Source organism: Nicotiana attenuata, chromosome 3 (assembly GCF_001879085.1).
Source record: "Nicotiana attenuata strain UT chromosome 3, NIATTr2, whole genome shotgun sequence".
NCBI classification, from domain to species: domain Eukaryota; kingdom Viridiplantae; phylum Streptophyta; class Magnoliopsida; order Solanales; family Solanaceae; genus Nicotiana; species Nicotiana attenuata.
This window is the reverse complement of record NC_031991.1, coordinates 55,069,260-55,093,181: the sequence shown is the minus strand read 5'-3', so window position 1 is coordinate 55,093,181 and position 23,922 is coordinate 55,069,260. Positions and strand designations below refer to the sequence as shown.

Sequence of the window (23,922 nt, the reverse complement as noted above, 5' to 3'; positions counted from 1 at the left end):
GTCATAATCCTTTAGTGACTCAAGCCACCTGCGCTGCCTCAAATTAAGATCCCTCTGCTTGAACAAATTTTGCAAGCTGCGATGGTCTGTATAAACCTCACATGACACTCCATATAAATAATGCCTCTATATCTTAAGAGCATGAACAATCGCCGCCAACTCTAGATCGTGCACAGGGTAATTTTTCTCATGAACCTTCAGCTGACGTGAAGCGTATGCAATAACTCGCCCCTCCTGCATCAATACACTTCCCAAGTCAACACGAGAAGCGTCGCAATACACTGTATACATCCCTGAACCGGAAGGCAATACAAGAACTAGTGCCGTAGTCAAGGCCGTCTTGAGCTTCTGGAATCTCTCCTCACAATCATCGGACTAACAGAACGGGGCCCCCTTTTGGGTCAATCTGGTCAGAGGTGATGCAATAGATGAAAAGCCCTGCAAAAATCGCCGGTAATAGCCTGCTAACCCCAAGAAACTCCTGATCTCGGTCACCGAAGTAGGACGTGGCCAACTCTGAACTGCCTCAATCTTCTTGGGATCCACCTTGATACCCTCTCCTGACACTACATGCCCCAAGAATGCTAATGACTCTAGCCAAAACTCACACTTGGAGAACTTAGCATAAAGCTTCTGCTCTCGCAAGGTCTGAAGCACTACTCTCAAATGCTGTTCGTGCTCCCCCAAGCTACGTGAGTATATCAAGATGTCGTCAATGAAGATGATGACAAAAGAATTAATATAGGGCCTGAACACCCTGTTCATCAAATCCATAAATGCCGCTGGAGCATTAGTCAAGCCAAAGGACATCACCAGAAACTCATAGTGGCCATACCTAGTCCTGAATGCAGTTTTCGGAACATCCGAATCCCGAATCTTCAGCTGATGATACCCTGACCTCAAGTCGATCTTAGAGAACACCCTAGCACCTTGCAACTGATCGAACAAATCATCAATACGGGGCAATGGATACTTGTTCTTGATGGTGACTTTGTTCAACTGGCAGTAATCAATGCACATCCGCATAGTCCCATCCTTCTTCTTCACGAATAGCACTGGTGCACCCCAAGGCGATACACTGGGCCTAACAAACCCCTTTGCTAACAACTCCTCCAACTTCTCCTTCAGCTCCTTCAGCTCCTTAGGAGCCATACGGTACGGTGGGATAGATATAGGCTAAGTGCCTGAAGCCAAGTCAATACAGAAATCAATATCACGGTCCGGAGGCATGCCAGGAAGATCAGAAGGAAAAACATCAGCGAACTCTCGGACTACTGGCACTGAATCAATCGTCGGAGACTCTGCGGTGGTGTCTCGCACATAAGCTAGATAAGCCAAACACCCCTTCTCCACCATGCGCTGAGCCTTCAGGAAAGAAATGACCCTGCTAGGCGTATCAACTGTGGAACCCTTCCACTCCAATCTCGGCAACCCTGGCATCGCTAGAGAAACAGTCTTGGCATGGCAATCTAGAACATCGTGATATGGAGATAACCAATCCATGCCCAGGATAACCTCAAAATCGATCATAACGAGCAACAGAAGATCTGCTCTAGTCTCAAAACCACAGAAAGTAACCACACAAGACCGGTAGACCCGGTTCACAACTACAGAATCGCCTACAGGAGTGGACACATGAACAGGAACACCTAAGGGCTCAGGAGAAATAGCCAGGAAACGAGCAAATAGAGATGATACATAAGAATAAGTGGACCCCGGATCAAATAGCACCGATGCATCCCTACCGCTGACGGAGATAATACCTGTGATGACGGCATCTGAGGCCAATGCATCCGGCCTGGCCGGAAGAGCATAGAATCTAGCTGGAGCACCGGCTGTCTGGCCTCCACCCGACTGAGGAGTAGCTTGCTGACCTCTCCCTGTCTGGCCTCCACCTCTGGATCAGCCTCTACCACTCTGCCCTCCACCTCTAGGTGGCTGGGCCCCTGGTGCTAGAGTCATGGGCTGCTGCCCCTGCTGTACTGCCTTGCCCCTAAGCCTGGGGTAGTATCTCCTCATGTGGCCTGTGTCACCATACTCAAAACAACATGGTGCGGCGACCTGCTGCCCTGATGACTGTCCCTGATGATTCATAGACCCCGTGGGAGGAGCCTGGATAGCCGGTGGGCGATATGAAGTCTCCGGCATAGCACTGGAGTAGGGACCTGAAGAACTCTGAGGACCTGAATACCCACTGGAAGAACCCTGAATAGCTGGCAGGCGGTAGGAACTCTCTGGCATGGCACTGAAATAGGGGCGTAATGGAGCACCCCGAGCGGGAGGTGGTGGTGCTGAAGATGGGGGCCTACTGGGCTGACCCCTCCCATACTGACCTCTGCCCCTAGCTGGGGCACCTCTGAACTCTCCAAGGAATCTGGCTCTCTTGTCCTGCTATATCTGCTCCCTACCACTCTGACGATATCCCTCAATCCGGCGAGCAATCTCGACCACAAGCTGATACCCTGTACCCATCTCCACCTCTCGGGCCATACCCGATCGAATACTGGGCTACAATCCGGCGATAAACCTCTGCACTCTCTCTGCATCTGTAGGAAGTATCATAAGTGCATGGCGAGATAACTCAGAAAACCTCGCCTCGTAGTCGGTCACAGACATCTGACCCTGCTCAAGATGCTCAAACTGATACCGCAGCTCTTCCCTCTCAGAGGGCGGAATATACCTGTCCAGGAACAGCTGTACGAACTGACCCCAAGTGATGGGAGGAGAACCGGCGGGCCTGCCAAGAACATAGGACTGCCACCATCTACGGGCCCTGCCCTCAAGCTGAAAAGTAGTGAAGTCGACTCTATGCGACTCCAATATCCTTATAGTGTGCAGTCTATCCCTGCACCTGTCGATGAAATCCCAAGCATCCTCATGACGCTCACCTCCGAAGACTGGGGGGTGAAGTCTGGTCCATCTGTCTAGTAACTTCTGCGATCGAACTCCACAGCTGGCCTAGGTTGGGGTACCGCTGCAGCAACTGGCTGAACCCCCTCTGCGGGTAGTGCACCCGGAGTCTGATATACCGCAGCTGCATGAACTGGAGCCTGAGCAGTAGGGGTCTGTGCCCCCTCTCCTGCCTGCGAAACAGCTGGGTCTGCAGGAAATAAACCAGCCTGAGTCATGGTGTCCATGAAACGAAGCATACGGCCCATGACCTCCTGAAATCCCGGCGCAGTCATGAAATCCGCCGGAGTAGGCACAGCTGAGGGCGCCTTGCCCTGCTCCTCAATAGTGGGATCCCTCGCAGGGTCTGCTGGTGGTGCAACTGGAATAGCTCTGGGACTCTCTCGTCCCCTACCACGGGCCGGTGCCCTCCCCCGGCCTCTACCTCGGCCTCTGGCAACAGGGGGAGCAGCTCCTCCCGGGTTCGGAACGTCGGCGATACGAGTCCTCACCATCTGTGAGAGAATAGAAGAGGAAATTTAGTACACTGACCACTGCACGATGGAAAATGAATAAAGAGTAGTCTTTCCTAACACCCTATAGCCTCTCGAAGATAAATACAGACGTCTCCGTACCGATCTACAAGACTCTATTAGGTTTGCCCGTGACTTGTGAGACCTACGTGAACCTAGTGCTCTGATACCATGTTGTCATGACCCATTTTCCATAATAGGTCATGATGGCGCCCGACACCATCTGTCAGGCCAGCCAACGCGGAAGTATAATTAAATTTCTCATTTACCTTTACCAAAAACCATTATAATAGATTTTTCCCAATTAAAGTCAAACCAGTAAAGATCAATAAAATGTAAAGACAGTTATACAACCCAAAATAACGTCTACTACTGTGTGTGCCAGAACCTGGTGTCACAAGCTACGGGCATCTAGTAGAATATACACAAAAGAAATAATACCCTATCCTAGTGTCTGAATTAGGATAGACAGAAACAACAAGAAAATACAAGGATGACTTCTTCGGCTGCGGATCGGCAAGAAGGGAATGCAGCTCACCGTAGAAGTCCCAGATGCACTCACTGATATGCACCAAAGTGATGTCCGGATCCACCTGCCCCAAATCCTGTGCATTTAAGTACAGAAGTGTAGCATGATTACATAAACAACATGTACCCAGTAAGTATCCCGTCTAATCTCGAAGAAGTAGAGACGAGAGGTCGACTCGATACTTACTAAGGTCAATTAATAGATATATATAAGTATGATGTGTTCAAATCATGGAATTTACAAGTATCAACAGTTTATAGCAAGTGGTATAGGTCAAGAATTGTACAGCATCAAGTTTATAATTCATCATGTGAGATAATGGCAAAACAAAGCATGTATAAGCTTTTCCACAATTAACATGTGCACATAATACCGAGGCGATGGCCCAAACCAACAGAAATAAACTGTGCACTTGCCGAGGGTCGACGGCGCGCCTATAGATGCATCTATTCATACCGAGGCGATCGGCCCGATCCACAAATAAGGATGAAATATCAAGTTCACACACATGGCACATAAGTGGTCAAAAATACCAAATCAAACTTAATTAACTATACAAGTATGCTCATATCCCCATTTTAGTCTCTAGTACACACTAGATGTTCACCACAACAAATTAGCATAAGATATAAATTTAATAGGCATGTTGTAGGTCCTAAGCTACCCGAACATTTAACATAGTAGTAGCTACGCACGGGCTCTCGTCACCTAACGCGTGCGTAGTCCCCGCATTTAGCAACAAACACTCAAACATTAATCCTAAGGGGACAATTCCCTCTTACGAGGTTAGAAAGGAGACTCACCTCGCTCCGAAGTGCACTTCCGATATCAAGAATAGGCCCAAACCCTCAATTCGTAGACAAACGAGCACCAACTAATTAAAATAAGCAAGAACTAGTCAATAAGAGCTTACGAGGTCGAATTCTAATTGTTTAAACAATTTCCTAACCATAAATACGAGTTTCCAAAATTCCGACCCCGGGCCCACGTGCCCGGATTTCAATATTTTTCGAAGGAAGTTATTCTCTATCACCTAAGGGTCACAAATATATGATTTCTAGTTCATTTCATGGCAAATTATAGGATTAAATCTTAGTTTTGACTAAACCCTAGGTCTAGCTCTAATCTCTTGATTTTTACCTAATTTTAGTGTTAAATCTACCTAATGTTTATGTATTTGAACTAAAAGTGAGTGGGAATTACTTACCTTGTGATGATACGTGGAAACTCTCTCTTTGAAATCCCAAAAATCGCCCAAATGTGTAATGAAAAATGAGAGAAATGAGTTTGGGTTCGTATTAATGAACCCTTCTGCCCCCAGTGATTTTCGCTTCTGCGGAAGGAATCCCGCTTCTGCGGAAGTGAGCCGCTTTTGCGGAAAAGGCCAAGGGGACTGGGCCACTTCTGCGGTCTCAACCTCGCTTCTACGAGTCCGCTTAAGCGGAAAGCCCACCGCTTCTACGAAAATGGGCAAGGGGGACTGGGCCGCTTCTGCGGTCTCAACCTCGCTTCTGCGAGTCTGCTTAAGCGGAAAGCCCACCGCTTCTGCGGTTCTGGGCCTGGGGTGGATGGAACGCTTCTGTGGTCAGGGGTCCGCTTCTGCGGTTTCCCCTGGGCTTGGCCCCTTCCGCTTCCGCGATCATTGGACCGCATCTGCGGTCCCGTTTCTGCGGCCCAAGAACCGCAGATGCGGTTATGACAGAAGCAGCAATTCCCAGCCCTTTTCCAAATTTCCAACTTCACTCGAACCTCGACCATTTGACGCTCGGGGCTCCCGAGCCCCGCCCAACATACCGACAAGTCTGAAATCATGAGGCGGACCTACTCGAGCCCTCGAAACACTCAAAACAACGCTAAATCAAGGAATCAACCCCCAAAACTAAATGAATCAATTCATTGAACTTCAAATTCTTAATTCTCCTCCAACGGGTCAAAACGCCCTTAAACTACTCGGATTGACACCAAATTTTACGGGTAGGTCTTAACTGATATTTCGGACTTGTACCAAGTTTCGGAATCGAAATCCGAACCCGATACCTATGAAAACAATGATTTCTTAGTTTATTTAAATCTTTGAAACTTTAACTTAACAATTTCACGGAAAAATTCATTACTCGGGCTAGGGTCCTCGGAATTCGATTCTGGGCATATGCCCAGGTCCCATATTTCCCGCGGACCCTCAGAAATTGCCAAATCACGATTCAGGGTCCGTTTTCCTAAAATGTTGACCGAAGTCAAACTTGGCCTTTTTAAAGAAACTTAAAGAAGCAACTAGACTTGTTGTTGAAACAAATATAACATGGATAGACCAAAAATGAAAAGATCGAAGACAACAAAGAGAAATTTCAGCAAAATTTTAAAGGGAAACTTACCTGGATGAGAAGACTAAGAAAAGAGCCGCTGGTGCTTTTCTTTTTTGTTAGAGATGAGAAAGAAAAAGGATCCTTCTAGAATTCCATTTTAATTGATGTGAGGTAATTACCATTTTACCCTTACATAAAGTTAGATTTGTAAAGAAGTCGGTGGTCGACCATCTTTGCTCTTCTATATAATAGAAATAGAAATAAACATGTAACTCTAAAATTAATATCATAATAAATCACAATGTGCCTGATTGTATATAAGAATAACACAAGACCAAATATGCATTATTAAATTATTATAAAATCACGATAACTATTTTATGCATGCTCAATTGACATGCATCATGTAACATGACAATAGTCTTGATTTTATATTTAATCCAACTGGGAGTTATTACTTTTTTTTTTGGAGTCATATATATCTTGAAATCCTTTGACAACTCAAGAATATCATAAGTAGGCATTGTTTAACTAAAAAATAGAATTTTAGTCAAAACTAGAATTTAGAAGAACTCGGGTTACTGATAATCAAGAAAATGAATAAAAAGAAGTAATTCTGGATATCAAGATGGTAATCAAGAGAAACAAATAAATCAATGTATATTCCCACAGTGTTTCGTATCCCTACAACTGATCATATATCTCCTTTTTATAGATACCTTTGGAAATATGCATTTTGCTCAAATCATAATGAGACTATTATGAGTAATTAAAGACATTGAATGCTAAGTTACACAATCATTACATTCAATAAAAATTCTCTAACGTATTCAGCATTTAATGCCCATTAAATGTCGTATCTGTACTCTTTTCTATTGTCAGATTCATTCCTTCCGATTCTCGGATATAAATGACTTAAATAGGTACGGGCGCCGAGTTATTTGTCTGATTGCCCATGCCTCTTCCTCTTCCTTTGCTCGTATCTGTTGCAACTCATGACTCTTGGTTAATTGCAATTCTTTGGCCATTTGACCAATCCACGTGTCTTGACACGTCACCTTTATATATAAATATAATTTTTCTCAATACAGATAGTCCCCCCACTTTTCATTTATTCATCAGTTGAATATTTGGGAAGTGGATTTCATTAAAAGAGAATTTTTTTCACCATTAATGCTCTGACAAAATTGACGCTTCAATTGTCACTTCCATTTAATGCGTTTCACACGTGTCACCCTCCTATTGGTTCTATAGTTTTGTAGCACTTTTTTAGGCTTTCTTTTCGGCTTCTCTGTTCACGAAGTGTCAGTTATCATTATTATGGTCCTTCCATCATTGTACTTTTTCCTTTTGACGGTTGCTCATCAGTATAAATATAACTTCTTTCCTTGTCTTTTACCACATAAAGCTTATTGAACACTTCAATTCTTCAAATCTCTATTCACTTCTTCCTCACTTTAATCTTCTTCTCCATAACTTCACCAAACCCTAACCCTAGGAGAACTCCTATTTTAGATACCTTCCCCAATGCCCCCATTAGGCATAGAAGAGGTGGTAGACTTCGTAGCTTAGGGTCTGCTCGCGGTGGTAGTACATCCATGCCTTCTCCTAGTTCTAGTCCCTCTTCTAGAACTAGAGGTTCCCTTTCTCAAAGGTCTTCTTCTAGGAACAAAGAACCCTCCGAGCCCTTACGTGAGCCTTTAGTAGAAGATATAGTCCCAACAGAACTATCTTTTTACCATGATAGGGAATCTCTTAGGAACCAAGTTGCCACTTTAGATTGTGCTGATGCTTTCTCCACTCAAATTATAAAAGTTTTAACTCCTATAGTTCGTAAAGACTGTCACTGGAGTAATGATTTTCCCATTATCATTCCTAATCCAAATCAAGGAATCACTTCTTACATGATTGGATTCTCTTTTGTTTATACATACCCTTTCATTTTATGGTTCAAACCAGCCATTGACCCAGTCATTCTAGATTTTTGCCGTTTTTTCAACGTCTGTTTGGGTCAAATTGGCCCAATTGTATGGAGGGTATTTGACTGTTTGAGGCACGTCACCAACATGGAAGATGTTATCTTTATTTTCCCTCACTTAATTCACATCTACTCCCCTAGGCTTTTCCGCAATGGCGTTTTTACCCTAGCGGCCAGGAGCAAGAGGGTTTTAGTGAGCCCTGAAGATGACAAGGACCGTGGCTGGTATGCTCGATTTGTTGCTGCCCCCACTGCTGACTTAGTGGGTGAATATAACATTCCCTTCCCTGAGAAGTGGAATTTTGCACGTAAGTTTTATATCCTTCTCGTGCCTTTTTCCTTCAAGTTTATTAATTTCTCTAATGTCGCCTCTTTTCTTTTCTTAGCAACCATGGGAGTTGTGGAGGATGTGCCCAACTTCCGTGGTTGGGTTCTTCTTCTGCAAAAAGAAAAGCTTCTGAAAAAGAAGGCTCCGAAGAAGAGGATGAAGGAGGCTCCCTGGTGACGAGACCACGAGCTAGAAGACGCATTGTCTCATATGACGAGGCTGAAGTCTCACCTCGTCTTTCTCTTACCGAGCCTGCTGATACCCCAATTATTATTCCTAATAATGATGTCACTCCTCATGATACTCGTGAGTCTGCTGATTAACTTTTTATCAGTGGTTTTGGTAGTGGAAATTTAGGGCCTGTTTTAGATGAACTTCCCTTATCTTCCTTTTCAACTCCCCTACCTGTGATTCCTTCCTTACCTGCCCCACCTGTTTCTGTTCCTCCCTCTACTGTTTTTACTCCTTCCACCGCTCCTCATTTGATAATTCCCCCACCTATCGTTCACCATACGGAGGTGGGCTCTTCGAGTAGAAGTACTGCTATGAGGAGCGTAACTATTGAAGTTCATGCTGACAGCAGCCTTTTGAGGAAGTCAGGTCAAGCAGACGTTTGGCTCGAGCATTTAATTGGCCCAATCGAGAAAGAAAAACTGGAGAGCCATTGTTGCCTGACTCTAATGAATGACATAGAGCATGCCACTTTGAAGGTACTTTCCTTCTTTCTCTTTTTTACTCTATAAATATTTCTATCTTTGGGATTCTTATTTCCCTTCCTTTTTTCTTAGGCCAATCTTATCGGCACAAAGCTGATGAATAGAATCTCCCTCTTGGAGAAGGTAGCACGTGATGCAGAGAAGGTTGCACGTGATTCTTAGTTGGAAGCAATCAATTAGAAGGAACAATTTTACAGTGCACAAATTAACATGGAGGGTTTACAAGAGAGCAGGAGTACCTTAGAGCAGCAGGTGCGAGCATTAACTTCAGAGTTAGCGGTTATCAAGGCTTCCTCGAGCCAAGCAGAAAAAGAAAAAGAATGCCTTGAATCCTCCTTTTCAGAATAGCTATCTAAGGCTAGCGAGGAGAACAAGGCGTTGAAGGATCTGCTGAATCAAAAAGAAATTTACGCTGGGGAGCTCGTGCAAAACTTAACTCAAGCACAAGAAGATCTTCGAGTCTCTACTGATAAGGTACGTGCTTTAGAGAGCTCTCATGCCTCTCTTCAAGCTTCTTATAACTCCGCCTTGGCCGAAAATGAAGAGCTCAAGAAAGAGGTTGCTGCTTGGGAAAAGGATTATGAGATCCTTGAAGAAAAATCTGATGTTGAGGTAAGTTGGGATTTTTTGAATTCACGTCGTGATACCCTAATCGAAGCTGGCCAAGAAAACTTTGACCTGGAGTCAGAATTAGCTAAGGTTAATGAAACCATTGAACAAGCTCAGCAAACACAGGACTTTCCTTCTCCCATGATTGAAGCTCCCATGGTTGAAGCTCATACGGGTATCGAATCTTCTTCAAGCCCAATCGAACCTACTGCTGCAAGCCAAGTTGAAACCGCATCTGTTGATGCTCTTGCCCAAGTTGAGTCTGTTGCTGCGAATCAAGATCAACCCGCAACCGTTGATGCTCCTGTCCAAGTTGAGCCCGTTGCTGTTGATGCACCTTCTTCAGTTCCCTCATTTTCTTAGTGAAAAATTTGCATTGTCTTGAATTCCTTCTTTTTTACAGGTACCACTTTGGAAAGTTATGTTAAAAACCCTTGGCTTCATTTGAGGGTTTATTTTGGAAAATTGTAATCAAACCCTTAGCTTCATTTGAGGGTTAGAACGTAAGTCCCCAAGTCTTTTATGGGGCAATCTGTATAAATAATTTCGTAGTTTTGTGACTAAGTTCATACTTAGTCTTAAGTATTTAAGAAGTTTTTTATGTTATTATCTTAGACTTCTGTTTATTCTATTCTTGCCTTTATTCTTAAGGACTTATAGAATAGTTTGCATTTTTGTTCTTCGAAAATGCTTCTGTTAATGTCATGACTAAATAATTTAAACATGAGTTTTATAAAAGAGGGCCCTTTTATATTCGTCACTTAATGAAGAAGACGTCTCAACTTCATAATGGTGTTTAACATACGATAAAAGAAATAGGAACACACATGTTTCTTTTGAAATAATATTGACAAGTTTTTTTGTAATTTGAACTTTGTCTAGTTTTGAATAATGCTTTACATGTATTTGAATTACATCTATAACTTTCTCGTAACTGTTTTTCTTGTAACAGATTTTTAGGAAAATAATAAACACGATATTTTTCTTTATAACTCGTTTCAGAATAATAAACGCAAGGTTTTTCCTTATAACCTGCTTTAGTATATAGCTTTTACCCTAACTACAGTAAGGTATTCTTTAGCCTTGGCTCATGACTTAATGACTTTTACTCTGCACTTGACTTTTTCAGGCTTGATTTTTCTTCAATCTTCTTTGCCTTCTTTATACATACTCATGTATATTATGTAGTCCCCCAAGTGTTTGAGTGTTGAAGTATGAAGCCTCGAGCACTTGATTGTTTCTCTCTTTTGGTCCTTTTCCTGAAAAGGAAAAACATACGGGACTCGGAGGTGCGATTTTAGATGAAGACTATCTAACCCGTTTATATTTCTATCAGAATAATTGTAACCCTAGGCCAGGAATTTTAGTTTATTCCGTGTGCCTTACAGGTCGTGACTCATCATTTAGTACGGGTTAGTTTTTTCCCTAGCATCTAAAATCGTTAGTAAAATTTTAACAATTCAAAAATAAACTTAAAAAATGGGTACCTGATCGTGGGTATTCCTTAGAAATAATATCTTTTCAAGTGAACAGCGTTCCAATGCGAAGGTAGCACTTTGCCATCCATTGTTTCCAATTCATATGCTCGTTTGCCTGCAATACCACAAATTCTATAGGGTCCTTCCCATGTTGGACTTAATTTTCCCGTATTAGATGTCTTTGTAGATTGAAAAACTTTTTTGAGAACAAAGTCCCCTATTTTGAAAAATTTGAGGCGTGCTTTCCGGTTGTAATATCGTTTTATGACTTGCTTCTGTGCTGCCATTCTTACTAATGCAGCTTCCCTTCTTCCTTCAAGCAGATCGAGGCTTAAACGCATTTCTTCGTCATTAGACTCTTCAGTTGCATGTGTAAACCTCGTACTCGGCTCTCCTATTTCAACTGGAATTAAAGCTTCTGCTTCATAAACCAATGAAAATGGTGTTTCCTCCGTACTTGTTTTTATTGTTATGCGATATGCCCATAAAACACCACGTAGCACTTCTGGCCAATTTCCTTTTGATTCTTCCAAACGCTTCTTTAAATTATTGATAATAACCTTGTTTGTTGACTCTTCTTGCCCATTACCTACTAGATGATAAGGTGTGGACGTAATCCTTTTAATTTGCCAGCTTTGAAAAAATTTTGTGATTTGAGCTCCTATAAACTGAGGGCCATTACCACATACGATTTCCCTTGGTACACAGAATCGGCATATGATATTTTGCCAAATAAAATCTTTGACTTCCTTTTCTCATACCTGTTTTAAGGCTCCTGCCTCTATCCATTTAGTAAAATAATCAGTAAGTACGAGTAGAAATTTTACCTGTCCTTTTGCTTGTGGTAATGGACATACGATATCCATTCCCTATTTCATGAATGGCCAGGGTGCGATGACCGGATGTAATAATTTCGCGGGTCTATGACATTTATCACATTTGGCCACGAAACTCTCTGCTTCTTCTTCCATTTTAGGCCAGTAATAACCTGCTCTAATTAAGGTTCTTACCAGTGATCTTCCTCCGGCGTGATTTCCATAATGCCCCTCGTGTATTTCCCTCATTATGTACTCCGTTTGAGAAGGTCCGAGGCGTCTAGGTAAGGGACCACCGAACATTTTACGATATAAGTTATCTTGGTTTAAGCAGTATCGATCAACTTTTTTTCCAAGTGCATGAGCTTTTTTCTTGTTATCAGGGACGGTTCCATACTGCAAAAAAGCAACAATCTCGTTCCTCCAATCCCACGTTAAATTATTAAAATTTACCTCATTCTTATCTGGGTCAAGAGCTAAATAAAATAAATGAATAACCGAAGCGTTTGCATCGCTTGCCACGTCAGCTGCAGATGCGAGATTAGCTAAAACGTCTGCTTCGAGATTTTCATCCCTTCGTATTTGTGTAACTTTCCATGTTTGAAATTGCTTTATTAACTCCCGCACCTTTTCTAAATATTGCTTCATCCTTGTTTCCCTGGCTGTATAAGTCCCCAGCATTTGATTAACCACGAGTTGTGAATCGCTCTTGATTATAATCTAGTTTATGCCAAGTTCTCGTTCTAGTTCTAAACCTGTAATCACAGCCTCATACTCTGCCTCATTCTTAGTTATAGAATGACATTTGATAGCTTGTCGTATAGTTTCACCCGTAGGTGGTACCAAGACAACCCCTAAACCTGCTCCTTTTATATTAGATGAGCCATCAGTGAATAAAGTCCAAATTCCTGGGTTAGCACCATTTAAGCACATGCAATTCTTTTTCTGCTTCTAATTGCATCCCCTGACTAAAATCGGCCACGAAATCAGCTAACACTTGTGATTTTATAGCAGTTCTTGGCTGGTATGTGATTTCATATTCACTTAACTCTATAGCCCATTTAGCCAACCTACCTGATAACTCATGCTTATGTAATATATTACGTAAAGGTTAGGCAGTTACTACAGCAATTGGATGACACTGAAAGTAAGGTCTTAATTTCCTAGATGCCATGATTAATGCAAGTGCAAACTTTTCTAATTGAGGATACCGCATCTCCGCATCTAACAGAGATTTACTAACATAATAGATAGGTGATTGTTTACCTTGTTCTTCTCGAACCAAAACAGCACTTACCGCTACTTCTGAAATAACAAGGTAAATGAGCAGTCTTTCCCCAGCCTTTGGTTTCGCTAACAAAAGTGGATTTGATAAATATGCTTTTAAATCCCTGAGTTCCTGTTGACATTCCTCATTCCATTCGAAATGATCCTGCTTTTTAAGGGCTGAGAAGAATTTAAAGCATTTCTCTGATGATTTAGAAATGAATCTTCCCAGGGCGGCAATTCTCCCTGTTAATCTTTAAACTTCTTTCTTGCTCGAAAGTATATCAGGGATTTCCTCAATGGCCTTAATCTGTGCAGGATTTACCTCAATACCACGTTTAGAAATAAGAAAACCCAAAAACTTACCTGACGCAACACCAAATGCACATTTTTCGGGGTTTAACTTCATATTAAATTTACGCAAAATTTTAAACGTTTCAGACAGATGCGATATATGATCTCCTGAGTGTTGTGTTTTAACGAGCATATCATCTATATAGACCTCCATAGTTTTTCCAAGATGCTCTTGAAACATTTTGGTAACTAACCTTTGATACGTTGCTCCTGCATTCTTTAGACCAAAAGGCATTACCTTATAACAGTAAGCCCCCCTGTCTGTTATGAATGAAGTTTTTTCCTCATCTTCTGGATCCATTTTAATCTGATTGTAACCTGAATATGCATCTAAAAAACTTAAAAATCCGTGCCATGCAGTAGCATCAATTAGTTGATCTATATGAGGTAGTGGAAAAGAATCTTTAGGGCAGGCTTTACTAAGATCTATGTAATCTACGCAAACCCGCCACTTACCCTTCTTCTTTGGAACTACAACAGTGTTAGCTAACAAGTTAGGATACTTTACCTCACGAATAGAACCAATTTTTAGCAATTTTTGGACTTCTTCTTGAATCACCTGATTCTTGAAAGTTCCTTGCTTTCTTTTCTTTTGCTTGACAGGGGGTATGATGGATCTTCATTTAGTTTATGAGTCATCACCTCCGGTGGTATCCCTGTCATGTCAGAATGGGACCAAGTAAAGCAGTCCACGTTAGTTTTCAAAAATTCAATTAACTTACCTCTCATACCTTGGCTAAGATTGGCTCCAACATAGACTTTTTTATCAGGCCATTGAACGAATAACACGACATGCTCTAATTCTTCTATTGTTGTTTTGATGTTTTCATTTCTTCTGGTTCTTGAATGAAATCGGGTCTTGAATCCACATCTATTTTCCCTGGATCAGTTGAGGTTTGTGTTGTGATGTCCTCAACTGCCTTCTGTGATTGCTATTTACCTTCACTTGTCGTGCTTGTATGTGTAACAGAGTTGATAGCCCTGGATGTATGCTGATCTCCACGAATTTGACAGATTCCCCATGGCGATGGAAATTTAATAACTTGATGCAAGGTTGAAGGAACAACATCCATTTCGTGGATCCATGGTCTCCCAAGAATCATATTGTAAGTCATCTCCATGTCTACTACCTGGAACTTTGTATCTTTGATGACTCCTACAGCGAATGTGGTGAGCGTAGCTTCCCCTTTTGTTACCACACTAGAATTGTCAATTCCTGACAAAGTATGCGCTTTTGGTACCAATCTATCCTCTGCTTGCATTTCACGTAGCACTCGTAACAAAATAATGTTCACGGAACTACCTGGATCAATTAAAACTCATTTCACGTTAGTATCATGTACAAGTAAAGATATTACCAGTGCATCGTTATGTGGAGTTAATATACCCTCGGCATCTGCATCGTCAAAATGTAATATTTTCTTCCTCTAACACATGTCGCAGCCGTTTCCTATGGGTAATTGTAACTTTGGAAATCTTGTTAGCTGCGGTATACGATACGCCATTGACGTCTTCACCCCCGCTTACGTTAACTGTTCTTTTGGGAGAAGGTGGTTTTGGAGGCTCCTGCCTGTTTTTCATGTATGCCTGTTTACCTTTCTCACTGAATAACTCGGTGAGATACCCTTGTTTTAACAAATGATCAACTTCACCCTGCAAGCATCTGCAATCTGCCGTTTTATGTCCGTGATCGTTGTGGAATTCACACTAATGATCAGGGTTTCGCCTGTTTGGATTTGATCTCATCTACTTCGGCCATCGTACCTTATCTCCCATGCTTCTTAAAATAGCTACGAGTTCAGAAGTGCTCACATTGAAATTGTAACCACCAAACCTTGCCTTTAGACCTCTATCATCATCTCGTGACTCGCGTGTGTTTCGATCATTCCCAAATCTTGAGGACGAGCCTGATTCTTTATTCCTCGATCTATGATCGTACCTCTGATTGTCCTGCTTTGATCGTGAGTCTCTTCGCGTAGGTCCCATGTATGGCTCATACCTGTTTTTACCGGACCTTTTTTCATTTTGTACACGTCTTGAGCTTACTTTTTCTTGTTTTTTATGTCGTGAAATAGTATCTTCTTCAATCCTCATCTTTGTGCTATATCTGTTGTACACGTCATTCCACGTTGTAGCTGGGAATTCTCAAAGGCTTTCCTTGAGTTGCCTCGTAGCTTCTGAACTCTTCTCATTCAAATTGCTTGTAAAGGCTATGGCTGCCCAATTGTCAGGTACACGCGGCAATGTCATTCTTTCCCGTTGGAATCTGTCCACGAATTCCCTAAGCAATTCTGAGTCCCCCTGCTTGATCTTGAAAATATCCTCCATTCTTTTTTTAACTTTTTGAGCTCCCGAGTGTGCTTTGATAAAAGAATCCGCAAGCTCAGCAAAAGAATTTATAGAATTTTCGGGTAAAAGAGAATACCATGTTAGCGCTCCTTTAGTGAGCATTTCACCAAATGTTTTGACCAATACTGATTCAATCTCCTGCTTAGCAAGATCGTTGCCCTTCACGCCTGTTGTAAATGCAGTAACGTGGTCTCATGGGTCTCTTGTTCCATCGTACTTTGAAATATCAGGCATTTTGAACTTCTTTGGAATTGGGAGAGGAGCAGCACTTGGCTTCCAGGGCTGTTGAGAATAGTTATCCATATCTACCCCTTTGATCACGGAAGGCACCCCGGGTATTTGCACTATGTGGTCACTTTGCTCCTTGAGCTGTTTCTGCAATGTTAGTACTAGAATTTGTAAATGAGAATTAACTAGATTACCTGGTAATCCCTCTTGTGATTCGCTGGGGGTTTCGCCGCTACCTGAATTAATTAGCCCGGAACGAGGGTTCTCGAGAGTTTGTTATTTGGAGTAGGTGTAGGTGGAGCAGCATGTAATTGGCTAACAAAAGCCTGAAGAGCTTTATTGACCTGAGTGGCAATAAATTTTTGTAAAGTCTCATCCATAGCCTCAACATTTTCGAATTGCGCATGTCCATCTGTATGAGATCCATCAGGAGTGCCTTCACGAGACCGCCGTGGAGAAGCTCGTGGAGAAGGAATCAATGCGTTATTATCTTGCAGATCTCCCTGAAGTTGTTGATTTGTTTGGTTTTCTTGGTTTCCTTGGATGTTGTCATTGTTGTTCGACATAGTTGATGCAACAAAGAAAATCAAGCTAGAATAGAATTGATTATCAGATTTCCGATAACGGAACCAATTTGTTTAACTAAAAAATGGAGTTTTAGTCAAAGCTAGAATTTAGAAGAACCCGGGTTACTGATAATCAAGAAAATGAATAAAAAGAAGTAATTCTGGATAGCAAGATGGTAATCAAGAACAAATAAATCAATGTATATTCCCACAGTGTTTCGTATCCCTACAACTAATCATATATCTCCTTTTATAGATACCTTTGGAAATATGCGTTTTGCTCAAATCATAATGAGGCTATTATGAGTGATTAAAGACATTGAATGCTACGTTACACAATCATTACATTCAATACAAATTCTCTAACGTATTCAGCATTTAATGCCCATTAAATGCCATATCTGTACTATTTTCTATTGTCAGATTCATTCCTTCTGATTCTCGGATATAAATGACTTAAATAGGTACGAGCGCCGAGTTATTTGTCTGATTGCCCATGCCTCTTCCTCTTCCTTTGCTAGTATCTGTTGCAACTCATGACTCTTGGCTAATAGCAATTCTTTGACCATTTGACCAATCCACGTGTCTTGACACGTCACCTTTATATATAAATATAATTTTTCCCAATACAGGCATCTCTGTAATAAGCACAAGCAACAATACTTATTCGTACTAAAATAACATTACTCGTAACACTAATGTAACTTACAGAGATATTCAATCACAAATACAAACTCCTTTTTTTTTTTTTTACTTTTATTTATTTATATATATATAGGATAAAACTAGAGCTCGACCAGGCGGTGATAGTGCAATTAGAATTAAAGACATTCGTGTTGATAATGTTAAGAAATGAGAGCAAAATAGCACAATATAGTAATAGAGACAAGACATAAAGGAGGAGAATGTAGAAATTATCTTATTCAAGTGCGTTTCTTCCATCGGAGAATAACATCCTATTTATAAGTTACAAAATGTCTTCTCAAATTACATGTATTAATGAACTCATTCATTTGGTGTATGAATATCCAAAAAAAGTTACGGAAAGAACATCTACATACATTGGAAGGGACATCTACATACATTGGATTTATAACAAATTACAATATTAGCCGACTTGAAAATGAGGAAACGAAAAATCCAACTCGGTTATCCACTTGGACAACAACAAATAACCAATAATAATTGCACCTATGATACAGAATCAAATAACAATAATAATTACGCGTAAATCACAAATAAATTGAGGTCGGCTATACGAATCCTCAATGATCATTGCTTCTCCATTAAAATTTATTGCAAGCTAGCATTATATAAAAGAAAAATAAAATATCCATTTGAATTTATTGCAACCTAGCATTATTATATTCCATTAAAAATAAAATGATATAAGAAGTACGACAGGTAATCTGTAGCGCTACTTGCATAACAATCTCCAATAGGGCTAAAAAAATCCCTAAAACACGTATAACAAGAAAATATATTCCCAGCTCTTAAAATATTTTAAGCGAAACATAAATAATTAAATTAAATTTAAAACAAGAAGAGAAATTCCTATATATTAAACAGTATAGCTTTTTACCAAGTACGAATTGAATAGCTCATATGTTTAAATGCAAGAACATTAGCAATTGCACATCTTATTAAGTAGTTTGTGTTCATTCCTGCTCAAGGATTTTGAAAGATACATATTTCGAAAAATGTGTGTTCCTTTTTTATTTAAAGGTGTGAATTTCTTAAATTTCATAAAATTAAAATCTATACAAACTTTGACATTATAGATGTAATTATAGGGCGAAGTGCAACAATAGCCACTTTTAAGCCCGTTATTTAAAATATATTCATAATTTACAATGTAATTAAAGATTAGCCAGTTCACCCAAACTTCTGTTTAACCAAAAAACTGAACATTTGGTTAAAGCTAGAAATTAAGAGAAATTCGGGTTACTGATAATCAAGAGACACAAATAATAAAAGACTTTTGAAAGTAATAATAGAGCAGTGAACAGTTTTGTATTTCAGTGTTATCTCAATAGTTCTTCGTGTCCTTATAGATGTTGAGACCTTCCCCTTTTATAGTTGATTCTAGGAGAATGTGTAATGCCTTTGTCTTAATGAGGCAATTATGAGCAATAAATGATATTAAAAGAAACGTTACTCAATCATTCCTATTAAATACAAATTCTTTCAACGTATTTGATATTTAATGCTGAATTTGGACTCTTTTACGTTATCAAATTCACTTCTTCAATTCCTTCCGACCGCCGAGCTTTAAATGACTCGAACAGGCACGGGATTCGTGCTAAGACTCGTGCTATTTGAGTAGCGACTCGTGCCTCTTTAAGTTTCTTCTCTCCCGTATCTGTTGTTGCCCGTTCCTCTTGATTGATTACCACGTTTTGACCATTTAACCAGTCCACGTGTCTTGACACGTCATCTTCAATATATAAATTCAGTTTTTTCCCAATACAGATAGTCCCCCCACTTTTCATTTATTTATCGATTAAATATTTGGGAAGTGGATCTTCATAAAAAGGGAATTTTTGCCATAATCAATGTTATGACAGTACTGACGCTTCAGTTGTCTTTTCTATTTAATGCTCTGCTCCACTAGCATATTGTCAACAATTGAAACATGTGCATAATTACAACCTAAAGAAATAAAATAAATAAACTAAACGCAAAATAAGCACAACCAACACTACTGTTTGAAGGAAGTACGTAAAGTGATTTAGGGCGTACCATCTTAATAATAAACATAAATATATAACAAATATTATGGTGAGAGATTGAACAAAAAGAGGTACCGACATAATTAGTCCATCGCCATTACCATTTGAACTGATAGAGGAGGAGCTTTAAGTCTTCTGCAACTATGGTAAGTAAATTTTGCTCTGAGTTCCGCTCACTAGTTTTAATCTGCAAATAAAGAAAAATAAAACTCGAAAGCAATCATCACAGATGCATGTTCATAAGACATACTTCATATATAGGGGTGGCAAAATGGTTAAAAGAAAATAGTTAACTACCCATATTATCCACTAAGAAATGAGTTTGTCACGACCCATTTCCATAATAGGTCATGAGGGCGCCTGACACCCTTGTCAGGCAAGCCATTGCAGAAACATTACTACAATACTTATGTTGCTTTTAATTAGAAATAAGTGGAATAAACACTTAACTTGGAATTTAAACCAGAAGAGCTAAATAATGTAATAATATAATTACACAAGCCCAAAATAATCGTCTACCAAAGTGTGTGCCAGAACCTGGTGTCACAAGCTACGGGCAACTAGTAGAATATACATACAAAAGAATATCACACTATCCTACTGTCTGGATCCAAATAGACAGAAATAGAAATACAAGAGAAAGACTTCTTCGGCTGCGGATCGACATGGAGGGAAAGCAGCTCACCGTAGAAGTCCCAAGTCCGCTCACAGATGCGCACCAGAGTGATAACCAGATCCACCTGCCTCAGATCCTGTACATTTAAGTACAGAAGCGTAGCATGAGTACATAAACAATATGTACCCAATAAGTATCCCGTCTAATCTCGAAGAAGTAGAGACGAGAGGTCGACTTGATACCTACTAGGGTCAAGATAATATAANAAACTGTGCACTGCCGAGGGTCGAACGGCACGAACCATAGATGCATCTATTTACACCGAGGCGATCGGCCCGATCCAGAGATATCAAGAAAACATCAATAATACACACAAGGCGTATTTATACACAATAAGTTCTTATGTGGGTGCAACAAGTTCACATGTCACTTTTATTTCCTCCAAGTCTCTAAACGATCATATTAACAAGTAACGACGAGAAAATCATAAATTAGGCATGATGTGGGTCCTAAACTACCCAAGCAATTAATATCGTAGTCGCTACGCACGGACTCTCGTCACCTAGTACGTACGTAGCCCCCGCATTTAGTAGCAAATTCTCAATTTTGTATACCTATGGGGAAAAATCCCTCTTACAAGGTTAGAAAGGAGACTCACCTTGCTCCAAAGCACACTTCCAATATCAAGAACGAGCCCAGGTCCTCAAATTCGGAGCCGAACGATCTCAAACTAGTTAAATGAAGTAAGAACTAATTAATATAAGCTCATAAGATCGAATTCTAGTTATTCAAGCCATTTCCCAACTCTTTACATGAGTTTCCTAAATTTCAACCCCGGGCCCACGTGCCCGGATTCCGAAATTTTTCGAAGGAAGTCGTTCCCTACTACCTAAGGATCAATAATATATGATTTCTAGTTCATTTCATAGCAAATTTTGTGGTTAAATCTTAGTTTTATTAAAACCCTAGGTTTAGCTCTATCCCCTTTGATTTTCCTAATTTTTGGTGTTTAATCTACCTATTATACATGTATTTAAACTAAGGATGAATGAAAATAACTTACCTCATAATGTTATGTTGAAATCCCTCTTTGGAAGCTCTCAAATCGCCTAAGTGTAGTGTTGAAATGAAATAAATGCTCTTAAGTCCCGTTTTTAAAAACCCTTCCCAGCCCTCTGATGTCGCAATTGCGACACAGGGCTCGCAATTGCGATATCGCAATTGCAACATTTCGATCGCAAATGCGAACATCCCCTCACCCTGCCTCGATCGCAAAAGCGAAAGAAAGTTCGCAAATGCGAACCCCCTGGCTTCGCAAATGCGAAGTGTAAGGTCGCAATTGCGACTCCTGCCCAGCCGCCCCAACTTCACAAATGCGATGTCCCACTCGCAATTGCGAACAATGTCTCGCAATTACGAGACCTGAAGCAGGGATAAAAAAAATACCAGAAAACTGGTATGTTTTCCCAACTCCAACTATGCCCGAATCTCACCCGAGCCCTCAGGGCTCCCCTTCGAACACCTAAAACCATGGATTTACACCCAAAAATGCATGAAATCCTCAAGAACACCTAAATTCCTAACTTTTCAACCGAACATCCAAATCACGTCCAATCAATCCCGTTTCTCACCAAATTTCACATATAAGACTAAAATATTATATCGAACCAGTACCGGGCTCCGGAACCAACATACGGGCCCGATATCAATGTGATCAAGCATTTTTCCTTTTTATTAAACTCTTATGATTTCAGTTTAACAATTTTCAATAAAAATTCATTACTCGGGCTAGGGACCTCGGAATTCGATTCTGGTCATACGCCCAGGTCCCATATTTTCCCACGGACCCTCCATAATTGTCAAATCACGAATCCGGGTCATTTTCCCAAAAAGTCGACCGAAATCAAACTTGGTCTTTTAAGAAAATCTTAAAGAAGCAAATGGACATATTTTTACTCAAAACTCTTCCAACTACCGAACCAATCGCCCCCGCAAGTCGTAAATTAGTTTAAGCAAGTACGGGAGGCTTTATTTAGGGGAACGGGGTTCTAAAAGGCAAAACGACCGGTCGGATCGTTACATTCTCCACCTCTTAAACAAACGTTCGTCCTCGAACGGACATAGAAAAGTACTTGGACTGCTGAATAAGTGGGGATATCTGCTCCGCATGTCCTCCTCGGACTCCCATGTCGCCTCCTCGACCGGTTGGCCCCTCCACTGGACTTTTACTGCAGAAATCCTCTTGGACCTCAACTGGTGATCCTGTCTGTCAATAATGGCAACTGACTCCTCCTCATCGTGTCATCTTCTCATTAGCTCTGCAATTCTGCAAGCTTCTTCAACTCCACTATTCACGAAGTGATACTTGCCTTTATTATATGTTTTCCATCATTACACTTCTTGGCCTTTGACGGTTGCTATTATGTACAGATTCAATCCTTTCTCCCTTGTCTTCTTCTTCATAAACCTTATTAAGTACTTTACTCTTTACTTCTACTCGCTTCTTCTTTAATTCATCTTTTTCCACCATGTCATCTTCAAACCCTAACCCTAGAAAAGTTCCAATTCTGGATAATTTCCCAAATGCCCCTGTTAGACATAGAAGGGGTAGAGGAGGCAGACTTCGTAGCCTAGGGTCTGTTAGTGGTGGTAGTTCTGTTTCTATTACACCTTCTTCTAGTTCTGGCATTGTTACTAGAGGTTCTTTCACTCGGAAATCCTCTTCTAAAGGCAAAGAACCTTCTGAGCCTCTTCAAGAACCTTTAGTTGAGGAAATAGTGCTGAATGATCTATCTTTTGAGCATGATAGAGAATCTCTTCGTGAACAGGTTGCTAATTTAGATAGAGCCGACACCTATCCCTCTCTAATTACTGAACCTTTGATCTCTATTGTTCGAAAAGATTGCCGTTGGGGAATTGACCTTCGTATAGTAATTCCTAATCCAAACCAGAGAATTTCTTCTTATAGGATTGGATTTTCTTTTGTTTATACTTATCCCTTCACTTTGGGATTTATTCCTGCTATTGACTCAGTAATACTTAATTTCTGCCGCTTTTTCAAAATTTGTTTAGGACAAATTGGCCCCCTCGTATGGAGAGCAGTGGCTTGTTTAAGGTATTTCTCTGTCAAAGCAGATGTTGACTTTACCTTTCCCCATCTTATTCATCTTTATCACCCCAAGCTATTCCACAATGGTGTTTTTACCTTAATCGCAAGAAGTAAAAGGGTCTTGGTAAGCCCTGAAGATGATAAAGATCGTGGCTGGTACACCCGTTATGTTGTGGTACCCACAGTTGGTTTGGTGGGTGAAACAAATATCCCTTTTCCTGAAAAATGGAACTTTGCATGTAGGTCTTTCTTCCTTACCGTACCTTTTTGAAAGTTTTAAATCCTTCTCTAATTTCATTCTTTTTTGCTTTTTTGTAGCAACCATAGGAGACGTGGAACCCGTTCCTAATTTTCGTGGTTGGGTAGATGCAATTTTGAAAGCCGTGCCTATGGAGGCACGGACATGGAAATCTATTTCCAATCAACATGGTTGAAAAGTGAAAACTCACGGTATGCATCTCTTATGCTTTTTCGTATGTTAAATTCTTTCTCCTCTTCTTTTAACTTTTTACCCTTCTTTTTGT

General features: G+C 40.6%; 1 protein-coding gene across 1 annotated transcript; it reads right to left on the bottom strand.

Annotated features, from left to right (window-relative positions):
• LOC109224717 (RNA-directed DNA polymerase homolog) lies at positions 613–1,020 on the bottom strand (the record flags this gene model as incomplete). Its single annotated transcript, XM_019389241.1, has 1 exon — positions 613–1,020. A coding segment is annotated over exon 1 (408 nt), but the record flags the coding sequence as incomplete, so codon positions are not given.